The sequence below is a fragment of the Geotrypetes seraphini genome, chromosome 2 (assembly GCF_902459505.1).
Source record: "Geotrypetes seraphini chromosome 2, aGeoSer1.1, whole genome shotgun sequence".
Lineage (NCBI taxonomy): Eukaryota > Metazoa > Chordata > Amphibia > Gymnophiona > Dermophiidae > Geotrypetes > Geotrypetes seraphini.
Genome location: NC_047085.1, coordinates 522,997,695 through 523,016,350, shown reverse-complemented (window position 1 = coordinate 523,016,350; position 18,656 = coordinate 522,997,695). Strand labels below are relative to the sequence as shown.

Genomic DNA, 18,656 nt, shown 5'->3' with positions numbered 1-18,656 from the left:
ATCTCTTTGGGTCAATTTGGCCAGAGGAAAGGACAAATGCCTGTATCTTGGAGTAATTTACAGACCCCCAAGACAACAGGATGACCTAGATATGGAGTTAATAGGAGATATAGAGAATATCACCTTGCGTGGGGACACAGTACTGTTAGGCGACTTCAACATGCCTGATGTGGATTGGGACACACTTACCTCTGCTTCTGGCAGCAGTAGGAGGCTATTGAACTCTTTGAGGGGAGCACGTCTCAGGCAACTGGTGTTGGACCCAACAAGGGATCAGGCAATACTGGACCTGTTACTCACCAATGGGGAAAGTGTCACAGAAGTCTCGGTGGGAGAAACATTGGCCTCCAGCGACCACAACATGATATGGTTCAATCTTAGGAAAGGCTTCACTAAACCTACCACACTGACCAAGGTCCTCAAATTCAAGGACACAAACTTCCAGAACATGAGAGAATTTGTTCACCAGGTGCTACAAAGCCAAGCAGAAACAAATAGCGTAGAAGAAATGTGGTCGACTCTGAAAGCCACCATACAGGAAGCGACAAACCGCTATGTTAAATTAGTAAGTAAACGGCGTATGAACAATAAGCCACAGTGGTTCACCGCGGAGATCTCAGACCTCATCAAGAAGAAGAAAAAAGCATTCATCTCTTACAAACAATCAGGGAAACAAGACTCTAGAGCAGAATACCTGACCAAGTCTAAAGCCGTCAAAACTGCAGTCAGGGAGGCTAAATTCCACATGGAAGAGTCTCTAGCAAAGAACATCCAGAAGGGAGATAAATCATTCTTCAGGTACATCAGTGACAGAAGAAAAAACTCGGGAGGGATAGTACGTCTTAGGAAACCAGACGGTGAATATGTGGAAAAAGACTCGGAAAAGGCACAACTATTAAATGAATATTTCTGCTCAGTCTTCACCCGAGAAGCGCCGGGGCAAGGCCTCAGCTACAGACAAGGGTTAACTCGGCTGACCCATTTAGTAATTTCAAGTTTACACCCAGCAGTGTCTACGATGAACTGTCAAGGCTCAAGGTTAACAAGGCTATGGGGCCTGACAACCTACACCCCAGGGTGCTCAGGGAGTTGAGTGATGTATTGGCGGAACCGCTGTCCGTGCTCTTCAACCTCTCCCTTAGTACAGGCAGCGTCCCATTGGACTGGAGGACGGCTAACGTCATTCCACTTCACAAGAAAGGCTCAAAAATTGAGGCAGCAAACTATAGACCGGTGAGTCTCACATCAGTATTGAGCAAACTAATGGAAACCTTAATCAAACACCAATTAGACACAATCCTTGATGAGGAGAACCTGCAGGATCCCCGTCAACATGGATTTACTAAGGGGAGATCCTGCCAATCCAACCTGATCAGCTTCTTTGACTGGGTGACGAGGAAGCTAGATGTTGGGGAGTCCTTGGACATCGTGTACCTGGACTTTAGCAAAGCATTCGACAGTGTACCACACCGCAGGTTGCTAAGTAAAATGAGTTCTATAGGATTGGGCGAGACATTGACAAAATGGGTTGGGAACTGGCTTGGAGGTAGGCTTCAAAGGGTTATGGTAAACGGCACCCCCTCTGAAATGACGGAGGTGATCAGTGGAGTGCCCCAAGGCTCGGTCTTGGGCCCGATCCTGTTCAATATCTTCATAAGTGACTTGACAGAAGGGCTCCGAGGTAAAATAACATTATTCGCCGATGACGCCAAGCTAAGCAATATAGTGGGCAAAAGCACAACGGACAAAAACTCAATGCCCGACATGATGCACGATCTACTCCTACTGGAGCGCTGGTCTAGGACCTGGCAACTCAGTTTCAATGCCAAAAAATGCAAAGTTATGCACTTGGGTAGCCAAAATCCATGCAGGACTTATACCCTTAATGGTGAGATCCTAACAAGAACAGTAGCAGAGCGAGACTTAGGGGTGATCGTCAGTGAGGACATGAAGGCTGCCAATCAAGTGGAGAAGGCTTCATCTAAGGCAAGACAAATCATGGGCTGCATACGCAGGGGTTTCGTCAGCCGTAAGCCGGAGGTCATTATGCCATTGTATAGATCCATGGTGAGGCCCCACCTGGAGTACTGTGTGCAATTTTGGAGGCCGCATTATCGCAAGGACGTGCTGAGGATGGAGTCGGTCCAGAGAATGGCCACTCGGATGGTCTCGGGACTCAAGGATCTCCCGTACGAGGAACGGCTGGAAAAATTGCAGCTATACTCACTTGAGGAGCGCAGAGAGAGGGGAGACATGATCGAGACGTTCAAATATCTCACAGGCAGAGTCAAGACAGAGGAAGATATCTTCTTTTTCAGGGGTCCCACGGCAACAAGAGGTCATCCGTGGAAAATCAGAGGCGGGAAACTGCGAGGTGACACCAGGAAGTTCTTTTTTACTGAAAGGGTGGTTGATCGCTGGAATAGTCTTCCACTTCAGGTGATTGAGGCCAGCTGCGTGCCTGATTTTAAGGCCAAATGGGATCGACACGTGGGATCTATTCACAAGGTAAAGGTAGGGGAGGGTCATTAGGGAGGGCAGACTGGATGGGCCGTGGCCCTTATCTGCCGTCAATTTCTATGTTCTATGTTCTATGTTCTAAGGCCTGTTGGAGTACCGGGTTGGGTGGTAAGCGAAGGGACTCTCTGGGCAGTGATGGCATATCCAGCTCCGCCAGGTACTCCTTAGAGTATCTGGAGTCGGACTGGAGGTCTAAGTCCAATGCGTGGCCCATGTCTTGGACAAAGCGAGTGAAGGATGGGCGAGATGTCCCCGGGGCCCCGTGCGGGGTCGGGGAACGAGACCTTCGTCGGGTGGAGAAGGATAGGGAGGCTTCCCTCGAGTATCGAGGTTCATGCTCTGATCCATGCTCCGAGCCTGGGGAAGCACTGTGAGAGTGTTCCGGGGTTGTCGATCTTCGGTGTCTCGAGGAGCCCCTCGGAGACGATGCCGGGGTTAGGGGTACCGTTCGATGTCGGATCGGTGACCTCGATCCGGACTCCCTCGGAGAATACGTCGGAGGGGGAGTTCGGAGGATGCGCGGGTTGGAGAGTGATAACTCAGCCACCCTTAGTGGTCCCGTACGAGGTGTGGGAGAACGGCCTCGTAGAGTTGGTGAACCTCGGGCCTTCTTGGAGGTACGGAGGTTCGAGGTTTCTGTCGTTCTAGCCCGACGTTTTGCCCCTCGGCGGTCTGCGGAGGGGGAACGTCTCGGGTGCCTCGGCGAGGAGTCCGAGGAGGATGGGATGCGGCGAGGATTGCGCACCCTTCCTCGAGGTTGTTCGGTGCGAGGCTCAGGCTGGTCTGGCACATTCGAGGTCGAGGCCGATTGAAACTGGGCCATTGCAGCGGACAGCTCCGACGAGATCATCGCTCGGAGTAGGTCCTGGAAGACGGGCACGGACAGCATCGAAGGCATGTCCACTGCCTCGGTGCGCTCCACCGGGGGCGACCTCGTATCAGAGTATTCCCGTGTGGTGGAGGCACGGCCAGAAGGCTTGGAGGGCTTAGATGGGGCTGTAAGCATGGGGCTTCCGCCATGCGTCGCCGTTGTCCCCGAGGCTGGCTTCTTCGCTGTTACAGAACCTGAAGAGGGAAGAGGGGACTTACCCGGAGCCGAGGCTTTCTGTTGTCCCGAGGACTTCGGGGTCGAGTCTCGAGGCGATGCCGAGGTGTCCGGGGCCGAGGTCAAGGCCGGGGCCGAGGCCGGGGCCGACCTCGAGGCCGAGGTGGAGGGTTGGTCCGGGGTGAAGAGGTCCGCCATGCGGGCTTTTCTTCGGCGGAGGGCCCTGTTTTGGAAAATAGCGCACTGGGGGCAGGAGTCGGTTGGATGAGCCGCCCCCAGACAGAAGATGCACCGGCGATGCGGATCTGTGAGAGAAAGAAGCCGCTCGCACCGGGTGCACTTTTTAAAGCCGGTCAAAGGCCGGGACATTAAATCGAAAGTAGCCGCGGCTCGATTAGCCACGCGGCCACGGGGACCCGGAAGCCTCCGGGTCGTCGAAAACGAAGCAGGAATCAAGTAAAAAGGTAAAGAATTCGTGCACAGCGACTTAATCGTGAAAAACAAGAAAAAATCGCGGTGCTAGAAGGCAGTTGGGGCAGAGCCTGAAAAACACGGCTTCTAGGCTCGCGGAAAAATTTGAACTGTAGACCACTAGGGGATGCGCCCCCTAGTGGAGCAGGAAGGCACGCATGCGTGGAGCAGCAGAGCAAACTTAAATCTTCAATCAAGTTTGCTTGAAAATGCTTCCGCATCGGGGCTCCGTAGATGACGTCACCCACATGTGAGAATATCATGCCTGCTTGTCCTGGGATAACATCCTCTACAGGCATCGTATGCCGCTTAGCAATAGCTGAGACCACCGTGTCCATCACTGATGACTTAAAAGTATCCTGATTCCGCTCCGGGATGGGATACAGATGAGCCATGGAGCGTGCAAACCGTAAAGGCACCTCCGGCATCTTCCAATGCACCAGGACAATATCACTAATATCCTGATGTATGGGAAAGGAGAGGGATGCAGTGCGGATCCCCCATGAGGGTCCACCACTCGAGAGGTCTCCTGTGGCACCACCTCACAGCTCCACACTTAGGAGAGCTGCTCAATCAAAAAAGACTTTTCCTCTCTCTGTTAAATCCTAACTCACGTTTGCGGTCTAACACCAGCTCTGGTAGGATACACGTTTCAAATCTGACATATTGTAATCACAAAACAGAAAATATAATTAGTTTTTCTACCTTTTGTTATTTGGCCATTATTCAAAGCTTGTTAGTCTCAGGCTCTGGTTGTCTTCTGATAACTTGTTTGCCAGGGTCTCCTTCTTTCTTCTTTCTCCATGCTAACCATCCATCTGCCATCTCTGTCCTCCCCTTCTGTTTCCCTTCCCTCCCAAGTAGGTCTGGCATCTTTCCTTTTTTTCGTCTCCATCCACAAATCCACCTTTTCTTAACTATCCTTTCATCCAGCATCTCTCCCTCCTTCCCCACCACTCCAGGGTCCACCATCTCTCCCTTTCTTTTCCTAACTACCCTCCTATCCAGTATCTCTATCCCCCTCCACACCATCCCATGTGTCCAACTTCTCTCCCTTTCTGTTCCTTCCCTCCCTAAATCCCATTGTCCATCATCTCTCTCCCTCTCCTCTATTTTCAGACCCATTATTTCTTCCCCCCAAAAAATCTGGCATATGCACGTCTCTTTGAACCCCCCCTTCCCTCCCTCCCTCCATGCACTTCTACACCAGGGCCCCCCTCCCCTAAAGGTCTGTCCCCCATGAAGGTCTGCACCTCCCCCTGAAGGCCTGCACTCCACCCCTAAAGGCCTGTGCCACCATCCCTGAAGGCCTGTTTCCCCCATTGAAGTAAAATAACTTATATGGCAATAATAAACCTTAGATAAGTAAAGCCTTAAAAGAGCACTTATCTTTCTATGTGAGATAAAGCGGCAGGAAATTAATTCTGCTCATGCCCCACTTTATCTCACATAGAAAGATAAGTGCTCTTTTAAGGCTTTACTTATCTAAGGCTTATTATTGCCATGCTATAAGTTATTTTGCCTGTTTTGCACATTTTTCAACTGCAATTTGCACAAAAATAATTGCTATTTGCACTGCTTGGATATACGATATAAAAAGTTTAAAAGAAAAAGTTATAATTTTAGAAATTTAAATTATTGAGTAGGTGAATTTTGACGAAATAAGTCATTCATAGAAATTTTACAAAAACACGATGAATTAAGTCTTTTTAAATAATAACATGAAGGTTTTTTAGATCAATGAAAGATATCCACACCACAATTCCTTAAAGGGATGATAACATTATGATCCTTGGAGTGGCAATTCTGAGATCTTTTCCTTCATTTAATATTATTATTTAATAAGAAGTTCTCTCTTCAATTATATTAACGTTTTTGTGGACCTGGTTAATCTGTGGTTAATGTCTCTCTCCCTGCTTCCCCACCACCGCAGCAACAGGACCAGTCGAGGAGAGTACAGCGACTGCACAATGACCGGCCTAGAAGTCTTCCCCCAACGTCAATTCTGACGTCAGAGAGGAAGTTTTCGGACAGCCAGACAGCGATTGGCGGCCTGGAACTTCCACTCCGACCTCAGAAAAAGGGACAAAATTACATGGAAAATGGGGAAAGCAGAACAGACACAACTGCATCCATGCGTGCAGAAGGAAAAAACTGTAGAGGGCACTAAACTGAACAGTAAATAGACCAGCAGCAGAGTGAAAAATCCGGAATGGATTCCTTCTGCAACCATGCGGCTAAAGGGAAATAACCCTACTGTCACCTATTGCACTGGAACAGAAAATCAGTAACTCAGCCCTGTGTCTGCAGAAAATGCAGTCCTTACCTAGAGACTTCAGGATCTCATAATTCTCCTTCATCACCTCCCGGTGAAGCTCCTTCTGCCCTTCATCTAAATACTCCCACTCCTCCTGGGAGAAGGCGACGGTGATGTCCTCAAACGTCACCTGCTTCTGAAACATAAACCAGAAACTCACTCAGGGACACGAGGAAACACTCCGAACGCATTAGAGTTCAGCTGGATGTACTCTTCTGATAGCTTTGCTTTGGCACTGTAAGTTTGCAGGCTCAGGGTTCTAAGCTGGAGGTCAAACTAGCTGACCTTTCCTGCTCTGGGCCTCTCAAAGACTGGTATTGTCATGGTAACAGTGTCTTTTAGGCTCCCTTAAAGTTCTTAAATCTTATATATGTAAAACATTTGAAATTAAATACAAATCATTCTCTCACACATCATTCATAGGGATCCCTTCACACACAACACGGTTTATTGCATTCATAAGATACATATAACTATCTCTATTCAAAAATGTGAAACCCTATATCTTCCACAAGCCAGACTGAGAGGTCTGCTATTAATTAGAGCCATGAAATCAAGGCGGGAAACTGCACAAAGATGCAGAGAGGACAGAGAGAGACAGAAAACAAGATGGCGTCATTAATACCTCTATGTATATATTATATATACAGTTGCGTACCTAGGGTATGTGGCACTCGGGGACCATAATTTTTTGACACTCCCCCATGTAAAAAAATATTTTTTGTAATAACCATGAAACTGAATAAATGGTCATAATAGAAACAAGCAGTGAAAATTTTCTTTTATTGAACCTCATATATGTAACCATTATTCCAAACATACCATAACATAACATAAATTATGTCTGAATTGTCATGACATCAGAAGTACATATGGAGTAGTTGCAGGTGATGCTTGGGACAGTTCTGATTGTGTTAGTTCGGTTTTATGTGTTTTTTGAATAGAAGGGTTTTTATTTCTTTTTGAAGGTTTTGCAGTCTGTGGTCGATGTCAATTGGTTGTAGAGTTGGGGGTCGAGTGTTGCAGCTCGAATGGCTAGGAGGTTGTCGAACAGTTTTTTTTCTTTTGACGTTTTTGGTTGGAGGGTGTGTGAATGGTGCGTGAGTTCTCCTCCTATGTCTGGTTGAGGTGGATTGAATTATTTAGCTGAAGAAATTAGTTACCCCCCCCCCATTCCACACACATTAATTCTCTTCCATTTTTGTTCCCATTATAAAAAACACTGATAAGTTCCCAGAAAAAAAATACATTAAAATAAGAAGTGAAAACAAAGGCCCCTACAGATGAGAACATAACATAAGAATAGCCTAACTGGGTCAGACCAATGGTCCATCATGCCCAGTAGCCCATTCTCATGGTAGCCAATCCAGGATACTAATACCTGGTCAAAACCCAAAGAGTAGCAACATTCCATGCTACCGATCCAGGGCAAGCAGACACTTCCCCCATGTCTTAATAACAGATTATGGACTTTTCCTCCAGGAATTTGTCCAAACCTTTCTTAAAACCAGCTACGCTATCTGCTTTTACCATAACTTCTGGCCACTTCATTTTTAAGCTGAGATCTTTCCTTCCAAACAGAGACTTTGCTAGATGTCAAATACAGCACAAGCTAACTTCACACGGACTTAGCTGTGCAGAAAATGTGAATCTCCTCATACACCCATCATATAGTGCAAAAATGTGCAAAGGTCTGGTTTTTTCTTTCGATCACTACATAGACTAATGCCACACAAGCAGCGCTGTTACCAACATATTCTGTAGGTCAGTGCTAAGGTTAACAAAGTTTCCTTCCTTGGACCAGAAGGAGATACTGACAAACCACTGTAAGAGATCCCAAAACAACTACCCAGGAACAACACCCAAAGATCCACTCAGTGTGTGAACCAGTTGAGTGGAGTGGACTAACTGGGGGGTGGAAATGGGCCCGGAGATTGCTCAACAGAATTTCCCAGATCACCTCTTCCTCTCAACACATTGACACGCTGCTGCCGCCACCACCACTAGGAACACCTCACCGGGTAGGCCAGCAATGCTATAAACTTTATAAAACACATTATTATATTTTCTTATAAAGCACATATTTTAAATGAACTCTCTGACATCCTCAGCCTTTCCATTCATAAAAATAGAAGGAAGAAAAGTTCCCATTTCCTGCTGTCTCATGTCCCCGGCCTATACAATATTTTTCTTCTGCAGAGTGCAGACCCTTCAAAAATCTGACCAAATCCTCATTTCACTTGCATTATAAAGTACTGAGGACGCCATTTCTCCCCAACCCCAGGTCCTAAAGTCTAAGACAGTAGTGCAAACTAGTGCTACCAGATTCAGGAAAAAAAATTTCGATTCGATTCAGCCTATTGAATTGGGTTATCGATTCGATTTTCCTGCCCAATTGGGTGTTTTTTTCAAACATCCTGGTGGGTTTATTTTACAGCTTTTTCACCCCCCCCCCCTTTGGCTTCTCCTAACCACACTGGCGCTGTGGTGTAAATAAAATAAAGAAACAAAAGGACTTTTCCTCTCTCTGTTAAATCCTAGCTCACGTTTGCGGTCTAACACCAGCTCTGGCAGGATACACATTTCAAATCTGACATATTGTGATCACAAAACAGAAAATAAAATTAGTTTTTCTACCTTTTTGTTGTTTTGTCATTATTCAAATCTTGTTAGTCTCAGGCTCTGGTTGTCTTCTGATAACTTGCTTGCCAGGGTCTCCTTCTTTCTTCTTTCTCCGTGCTAATCATCCATCTGCCATCTCTGTCCTCCCCTTCCGTTTCCCTTCCCTCCCCTGGATGTCTGGCATCTTTCCTTTTTTTGTCTTCCTCCACAGATCCACCTTTTCTTAACTATCCTTTCATCCAGCAGCAGTTTGCGCCATACCAGGCCTTCTTCAGCATCCAATGCTCTAATTGTTTCAGGGTGGGTGCTGAAACCATTAACGCAGACTGCATTTAAATTTGGTCATTTAGTATCCCGCAGCAAAACTAAAAAAAGAAAGCTGTCAGGCACATTTATCAAACAGAAAAAATAACATCAGGTCTGGGGCAGCGTTAGAAGGCTTGGTTGAGAGAAGGGGTATCTAATGACACCCCTTCTAACCCCCTGCCCCAATCCTTGAAAACTGGAGAGGTACCAGAGGACTGGAAATTGGCGAATGTCACACCTATCTTCAAGAAGGGATCGAGGGGTGACCCCGGGAACTACAGGCCGGTGAGCCTGACTTCAATTATAGGGAAGATGGTGGAAGCTATGATCAAAGACGGCATTTGCGAGCACATCAAGAGAAATTGCCTACTGAGAACAAGCCAGCACGGATTCTGTAAGGGAAGGTCATGCTTAACGAACCTTCTGTACATCTTTGAACAGATGGGATGTGCAAAGCTGTCCTAAAACGCAGGGAGCCCGATGAACCCGCCGCAAGAACAGAAACACCAAAGACCGTATCACCCATAGCTGCCATATCAAGCCTGGAAAACCTGAAAAAGGTATGAAGGGAAGGCCACAGGGCCTCCAGACAAGTCTCCACAGGCGAGACCGCATGAGATTCAGCCCACAAGGAAGACATTCCACAGGAGAGTGAGCCTCCACCCTAAGGGGAGGCTTCTTCTTTACCGCCATATAGGCTGCGGAATTAGCTGCTCACATCCACGCGAAAGAGAAGTCTCAGAAGCAGGCCGACCCTGACATGCAGGACCCGCCACGACAAACAGATGGGCCAACAAACATAAGTCAGTAGTGGCCCTAGGTATCTTAAAAGACGATGCCAGATAGCCAGAGACCGCAGAACACAGACCCGAGACGTGGAACCTGAAGGAACAAAGGCCGGCAATCGAACTCCCTGGTGTATGTGGAAAGAAGAAACCACTTTCGGAAAAAAAGAAGGCACAGTCCTCAAAATCACTGCCGACTCTGACACGGAGAAAAGCATCTCTGCACGACAAAGCCGGAAGCTCTGACATTAGCCGTGTAGAAGTGACTACCACCAGGAAGACGGTCTTAATGGTAAGATCTTTCAGCGAGATCGTATCCAGGGGTTCATAGGGCGGAAGAGTCAGAGAGCTTAGGACCAAATTCAGGCTCCACAACGGGCAAGGCCGTCGTAAGGGAGGCCCCAGCCTCCCTGCAAGAACCGGACAACAGCCGAGTGAGAAGCTAGAGAACCCCTGAACGAAGAGGGACCCAAACTTGAGAGGCCTGTAAACTGAACACGTAGAGAGGAGTCTGCCAGACCCTACCTGAGGCCAGCCTGCAGGAAGTCCAGAACCGGAGCCAGTGACGAAACCAAAGAGTCCAACCGGAGCCCCACACACCAAGCCGAAAACACCCCCAGGCGTTCGTATAGGCCGAGACCGGTGATTTCCACTTGCATTGCAGGAGTGTGGCAATAACCGCAGAGCAATAACTCCTGGCCATCAAGGCTGTCCGCTCAAGCGCCAGGCTGCAGGACTAAAGCAGTCCAGATCTTGAAGTGCAAACTGACCCTACGTGAGGAATCGCCGATGGCGAGGAAGACGCAGACCATTCCCAGAGCTCAACCTCACAAGGTCTGTGTACCAATGTCGTCTGGGCCAGTCCGAAGCCACAAGGATCACTGGGCCCCTGTGCAAGGGGACACCAGGCGCAAAATCACCCTATCATGGACCACGTAAGAAAAACGCACAATATGTCCCCTGTGGGCCAAGATTGAACCAGAGTGTCGAGTCTGACGCTGCCGACCTCTCGTCGACGGCTGAAGAATCTGTCCGCCTTCCTGTTCACTAGGACACCATCAGATCGAATGAGCGAAAACCAGCCCGGACAGGGACCATGCCCCCTTGTTCAGAGATTGACAACTGAGGAAGTCTTCCTGAATGTTGTCGACACCGGCCACATGATAAAGCCAAGTGATGACATGCCGCCCATGGAAAGAGCATCTGAGCCTTCAATCCCAGCCGGGGACTCTTTGCGACCCCTGACGGCAGACATAGGCAACAGCCGTCGCATTGGCTGAGAACACACAGACAGCCGTCCTGTGGAGATACAGTTGGGACCGTAGCGAAGCTAACCAATTGCTCGTAGCTCCGGCCAATCGATCGATCATCAGCTCTCTCTGACGCAGACCACTACCTGTCCAGAGGACTTGTAGCGGGAAGGACATGCAAACTGCTCCCCAACCCCTCCATCCGAGGGCAAGGAGGTACGTTTGAACCACCGCTAAATCCACCCATGGCAGGACTAGGCGCATGGAAAATTCTGAAGCCATGGGATACAATTTAGCCATGGCCCTAGCGCACTTCAGGGGACCCTCATGGGCCCCCCAACCTCCAAGAGCATTTCAGCGTTCTGGGAATCCCCGAGACCCGCTAGGCTAGTCAGGCAGCGAGACCCGTCTAATTGCAGTGCGACAGCAACGGCTTAGAAAGTGATGCAGGTACCACAACAATAGCGGGAAGTTGCTGCTGATGTTCAGGCATATCAGCAAGGATCAGATTGACATGCTGGAATCCAAAGGCTGTACAGACTGCCGCACCGCAGTCTGAAAGGAAGACACAAGCATAGCCCGATTTCTCATGAAGGCCTGAGACAACATATCCACAATGTCCGGCAGAAAATAGTCCTCGGCGGCCTGAGCCAATCAGCGGGACTCAGATTTGAAATTGTTTGAAGATCGATGAGACTTTCCCTGGAATTGCGCCCTCGTTTATGCGACAATGCCCTCCTCGCACAATTGCGGCATCCCAGACGCTGGAATCACAACTCTGGTGGCAACGGAGGAAGGCAAGTCCTTTCCGGAGTAGAGAGTTGCGCGGGCACAGAAATCCCACCCGTCTCCACCCGTCCCCGCCAAAGTCCCACCCGTCCCCGCGAGGAATCCCCTCCGTCCACGCCCGTCCCTATAAACCACAGAAAGTTATTTCATTTAATTATGCTACTGAATTAAAGGCTCTGGTAGAAACCCATTTAAAAATAAGCAAAAAGACTTTATTAATTTGGATATATTAATTGGGAAGAATATATGCTTTGTAAACGGATTTCTACCAGAGCCTCTAATGTTTATAAATTTTTATCAACACAACTAATATACTACTTTATCCTGAAGCAAAAAAAAAAAAAAGAATTTTTTTCCTACCTTTGTTGCCTGGTTTCTGCTTTCCTCATGTTCTCATTCAATTCCTTCCATCCACTGTCTCTCTTCTCTCTGCGTCTTCCATTTGCTCTGTTACTGTGCCTCTCCCTTTCTCCCCCCTCCCAAATTGGTCTGGCATCCATCTTCTTCCCTCCGCTCCCCCCATAGTCTGGTATCTCTGTCTTCTTCCCTGCCAGCATCTTCTCCCCACTCTCTCTTCCCCATTTCCTTTCAGGGTCCTTCTCCCCCCCATCTTCCCCATGTCCTGTCAGGCAGCATCCTTCTCCCCCCTCTGCCTTCCACATATGCTTTCAGTGTCCTTCTCCCCCATGTCCTTTCAGTGTCCTTCTCCCCCCATCTTTCCCATGTCCTTTCAGCGTCCTTCTCCCCCCGTCTTCCCATGTCCTTTCAGCGTCCTTCTCCACCCCTTTGTCTACCCCATGTGCTTTCAGCATCCTTCTTCCCCCTCTGTCTTTCCCATGTGCTTTCAGCGTCCTTCTCCACCCCTTTGTCTTCCCCATGTCCTTCAGCGTCCTTCTCCCCCTCTGTCTTCCCCATGTCCTTCAGCGTTCTTCTCCCCCCTCTGTCTTCCCCATGTCCTTCAGCGTTCTTCTCCCCCTGTCTTCCCCATGTCCTTTCAGCGTCCTTCTCCCCCCCTGTCTTCCCCATGTCCTTTCAGCGTCCTTCTCCACCCCCCTGTCTTCCCCATGTCCTTTCAGCGTCCTTCTCCACACCTTTGTCTTCCCCATGTCCTTTCAGGGTCCTTCTCCCCCTCTGTCTTCCCCATGTGCTTTGCTTCCCCATGTGCTTTGCTTAAGCCCTCCCTCCGACGTCAGCGCTGACATCGGGAAGACTTCCGTTCGGCTGTGTGCTGCGGCAGGGCAGGTAAGGAGAAGGAGACTAGCCTCCCAGCTCGAGTGCGATCCAACCCCTTGACCATAGGGGGATTCCCGTGAACCTAGGGGACGTCCCCACGGGATCCCTGCGACCCAAAGGGGGAACCCGCGGGATTCCTGTCGTCCCCGTTCCCGTGCAGCTCTCTACTCCGGAGGAGGAAAGTGCGGAATCCACACACCAGATATGCCCCCGACGGGCCTCGGCGTACAGAATATGCGACTGCGCAACCGGAAGCCATCCACCAGATTTACAGCATGAATCCATGCCATCCTGTCCTGAGGTGGCCATCTGTGAAGTTTGGAGCAAAAACGATGCTTCTAAGTCAAAAAAATATAGTTTTAAAAACTTTAAAGAAAATCCAAGATGGCCACCACGGGTGCCGATTTTGGGCCGTTAAACACAGAAAAACGCTAAAAATGGTGATTTTAGGATTTTACAGGTGGGGGGGACATGCAGGGAAACCCCCCCAAAACCCCAATTTGAGGACCGCCCAAAATCGGCAAACTCTGTGACTCACAGACCCCACAGAGACATGTGCAAGCATACGGAGATCCTACCTCAGGAGCTGATTAAACTGGAATTTCAGATCTTCTGGCCGCCTCAACTTCCCACCTCAGATCACGACCACCAGGACCCCTCAGGGAAATCAGGGAAGACACGCGGCGCGGTTCCGATCCCGGCGTACTACCCCTTTGCGGACGAACCAGGGGAGAGATGGCTCCTGAACCTGGAGACCCGATTCAATCTGCAGGCTGTCCAGATGGCTTACTGCACTTTCAGGCTTACAGAGCACCCTCCAGAAGCAGACAAACGTGAACATGTCTGCGATCTCCCACCGAACGATCACTCGCACACCCCGCGAAAAAATAAAAATAAGACTAGAAAGTGAAAACAAATCAGGAGCAGAATTAACTGAGATGAAACCTAGCACTGAAGCTGCAGGAACAAACTGAGCAACACAGGAAACTCCCGGGCAGGTAGCTAATAGCCATACAAGATCACATCCGTTCAGCATCCATGTTCTTCTGCTTGGCATTGCCTGGCACTGCATCCCCTGCTGCCCACCTCCTGCCAGTCCCTCTCCTACCTGCTCAGCCATCCTCCTGCCCTTCTCCGCAGCACCAGCTCCAGCCTTGGCTTCTAATGGAGGGAAAAGAGACAAAGGCAGGAAAAAGAGGAGGGATCTGTATCTCCCCTCCTTCACTCCTCCCCCAATCTGACCAATCAGTGCCAGAGAGTTGAAAGACCGCCTCTTCCTGACTCCACCCACATGAGCATTCTCCCATTCTATGCCTTCCTAGGAGCATTCTGTTTTTGACCAATCCTAAGGTGGAATGCACATTCCAATCAGTGTCATAGGGTGTCATATTGTCCCTCTGTCTCCTCCTTCAGGAGTCTTTTGACCAATCAGTGGAAGGGGCGGAGTCTGATACTGACTGGGTCTCCCTCTCTTCCTGACACATGAGAGCAGAGAGAGGAAGCACCAACTCCCTCTTTATCTGAGACAGAAACCGCTGCTGCCACCTCTGGCACATTTTTATATTTGTGTTTTGTATAATTTCAGATGTCTCATGCAGTTTTCGACCCTTCCCGTTGGGGTTATGGTGAATTGCAATTGGGCTCACCGATCACAGGGATATTTTGACACAATTATTTGAGATAACTGAGCTGCATGAAGCTTATAGTTTGGTGTGCTTCACTGTTGAATTTTTAAAGAAAGAAGGAAAGAAAACGGAATTATATAAGAGTTTAAGGCTTGACTGTGCAGGAATTATTTTTGTAAAATCATGTTTTGTTATGTGACTGGCATTATTTAGACTTTAATTTCTATGAATGAATAGAATGAAAATGATATAAAATTACTTGCTTGTTTTTATGTGTGTGCGCTGAAGGAAAGTGGAGAGAGAGTGGGCTGAGGACACTGAAGGGAAATGGGGAAGAGAGAGTGGGGAGAAGATGCTGATTTATAAATTGATAATTGTACAGAATATTGTTTCTTTTCATACTTTAATATAATAAGTTCAGTATAAAACTATTCGAGGCTTGTGTGGATGGGATCAGATGGTTTGTGGGGACGGGGACCGAGCAAGTGGGCGGGGATGGAGACAAATTTCCCCCCGTGTCATTCTCTAGGCTCTGCCACGAATCGATTTCAACTACGTGTGGGCCAGCGAGGTGTCAGTCGGGTTGACGTAGCCGTCATAGCGCAAGCGGGCGTGGAGAATGGCTCTCAAAAGAAATCTTAATCGTTGTACTGCTCATCTATGGCTCTTTTGACTAATGAGTTTGCCTGGTCTAGGGCATCTTCCTTTCCTCAGTATTCTCGCAGTCCATCATCTTTCTTCTCCTTGCCTCACCCTCATTCCTGTGCTTGCTCACCTGGCGTTGCTATAACCCTTCGGCCGTCGTCTGCGTCAATGAGAGAAAGCTTCCAGGACGTTGAAGGCAACGTTTTTAGTTCACTGATGCTGACAACGGCCGAAGAGTTACAAAAGCGCCGGGGGAGCAAACACAGGATCCTGTGGGGGAGCGGGAAGAGGAGGACTCCAGTTAGGTGCGTAGGGAGGGCTTGGGGGAGGGGAGGCAACGGGACTCTGGATAGCTGTGTGTGGTGAGGGGAGGACTCCAGGTAGGTGTGTAGGGAGGGCTATGGGGGAGGCAACAGGACTCTGGAGATTTGCGCGGAGGGGGGTGGGGGAGGGCGGGAGAGGCCTCCAGGTAGGTTGAGCTGCTGTAGGATTACTAGATATCTGGTTTCCCCAGACAAAATTTGTTAAATTAAAAATCCACCTGGACTTTCGACACAGACCTCAAAAGAGGACATGTCCATGGAAATCTTGGAACTCTACATTTCAACAATAGCGAGCCATTACTGGACCACACTCTTGGCATTGCTGGATGTTAAGAGAGTTCTTCTCTGGTGCCTTGAGGCGAAGAATGAGTGTTGTCCTAATCACTCCTAGCCACCTGGCTTCTATTTCCAGATTATATTGATACACATGGCTATTTTGTCTGCATAAATTAGTCTCTGCACAGTCTTACATACACTCTCTTATCAGTCTACTGGGCTGAGAAGTCCGATCCTCGTGCAGAAGATGGAAGAGGCAGAAACGTGGGTAGTCTGGTGAAGCAAGGCACGGAGGGATTCCCACAGCTCACAGCCTTCCTCTTCTCCATAGCTTCCACCAGGATAACAGGCCAAACAACGCTAGACACAGAGACGCTTCAGACTTCTAGTTTTTCTGTTCAATAATGTTTTATTGACAAACTTTTAGTACAATAGCCAAGAATAACAAGCTTGCAGGAAAGAAATGCTCACAGAATAGATATTCCCGACCTGGCTGGTTTTACACTTTATACTAAATCATCGGAATGGTAACACTGTGAATATTTCTCCGTACTATAATCATTTTAACACACCCGACCATACTTTATTAAAGATGATGGAGTATTCCATTTTTCCGCTCAGCCTATTCAAATCTAGCATAAAGACAAATCTTATTCCACCATAGATTATAATTCAGAGATGAGACAATATTGTTTTCAATGCAATTAACAAAAGGGATTTAAACAACTTTGCTTCATATTTGTCTAAGGTCGATTCAATAGAAGATCCACCAAATATTATAACTGAATAGGAGAGAGAACCTGTAATTGGTAAAAGCTTCCATCTAGTGGACCATATCTCAGACCAATATGGTTGTCGCAATGGACAGTTCAATAACACGTGATCCAACATTACATGACCAACATACATTGGAACTAGAGCGAGAGCGTTTAGATAATTGATGTGGTGTCCATTCTGCTCTGTGATAAAGAAAACACGCCATTTGCATGGTTGCCGATGCTTTAAAGACTTAAATGAGGATAGCCATATATCATTGCAACTAAGAGAGGGGAGTGTGGTAGATGTGTCCCTTGACCAGATATCATACAAGGCGGATGGAGAAGTATATTTTATACCAGGCTGACGCTTCTCCTCTCTTCCCCCTAACAAATGTGGCCCAAGTGAGCTCCACTGGCTTCCGATAATCTCCAGAGTCCACTTCAAATGTGCCTGCCTTACGTTCAAGATCCTACACGGCATCCTCCCCCCCTTTTATTCCTCTTTCCTGGAATTCCTCTAACCCCAATTCCACCAGATCTACCCAAAAACTGAAACTTTCCTTTCCCTCTCTAAAAGGCGTTTCCCTTGTAGGAAACTAGGTTCTTCCCTCCCTTTCAGAATCACTGAGCTCTGGAACAACCTTTCTTCCCCTCTTAGGAACCTGAGCTCCCTCCAACTCTTCCGTAAACATCTGAAAACCTGGTTATTTTCAAAAATGTAACTCTTCCTCTCTCTGGTTACTCTGTCCTAAATTTTCTCTTAATTTTGTCTTTTCCCTTCACTGGAGTTCCTTTCTACCCTAATCCTTGTTAACCGTGTCAAGCTTTGCGAATGTAGAGATGATGCGGTATACAAACCTAAGGTTTAGTTTAGTTTAGAAGGTGTTTCGCTAGAAAGCGTATGTTGTTTTATGTATGATGTGAGGCAGTGATGTAACTGTATCCAGCGAAATGCTTGGTTCATAGGCAAGTCAAATGCAGACGATAACGACGCATCGTCAGACAATTTGTTATCTTTGAGTAATTGATCAATAGACCAGATCCAGATTTAGGCCAAGCCTTCCATTCAATGTATCTTATTTGAGGATTGTGCCGTATCACCGCCATAATAGTAGAATCCCATTTGATATCAGCAATATAGTCAATTTCACGCAATGCAAGTAAAGACTGACATTGTCCTTCATAATGCGATCTGAAGGTTTACACTCCTCCCTCCATATTCGTGGGGGTTAGGGGCAAGCGGATATCTTTTAGGGCTGACTCTGACCCATCCCTACCTCCCTCCTGTATCCCAGACCTTACCTGGTGGTCTAGTGGTAAGTCTGACTTCTGAAAGCAAATTAATGGAAACACTTTTAAAACAGAGAATGGTCAAGTGTCTGGAATCCTGTGGATTACAGGACCGGAGGCAACATGGATTCACTAGAGGTAGGTCTTGTCAGACAAATCTGATCAATTTCTTGACTGGGTGACCAGAGAATTGAGTAGAGGATGTACGTTAAATGTGGTATATTTAGATTTTAGAAAAGCCTTTGACAGTGTTCCACACAGACATCTAATAAATAAACTGAGTGTCCTCAGGATGGGTCCCAAAGTGACGGGTTGGGTCAGGAACTGGTTGAGTGGATGGTGACAGAAGGCAGTGATCAATGGAGATGGCTCTGAGGAAAGGGATGTTACCAGTGGTGGGC

General features: G+C 48.0%; 2 protein-coding genes across 13 annotated transcripts in view; one reads left to right on the top strand and one right to left on the bottom strand.

Moving 5' to 3' along the window:
* Positions 1–18,656, bottom strand: part of LOC117354717 (zinc finger protein 850-like) — a 948,741-nt gene that overhangs the window by 20,683 nt on the left and 909,402 nt on the right. For all 12 annotated transcript variants that reach the window (XM_033932623.1, XM_033932624.1, XM_033932619.1 and 9 more), the window contains exon 4: positions 6,363–6,489. In XM_033932623.1, the coding sequence (XP_033788514.1) occupies positions 6,363–6,489 (127 nt within the window). The remainder of the gene's footprint in view (positions 1–6,362; positions 6,490–18,656) is intronic.
* The window catches only part of LOC117354716 (zinc finger protein 721-like), a 375,536-nt gene that overhangs the window by 234,101 nt on the left and 122,779 nt on the right, over positions 1–18,656 (top strand). The window lies entirely within an intron of this gene.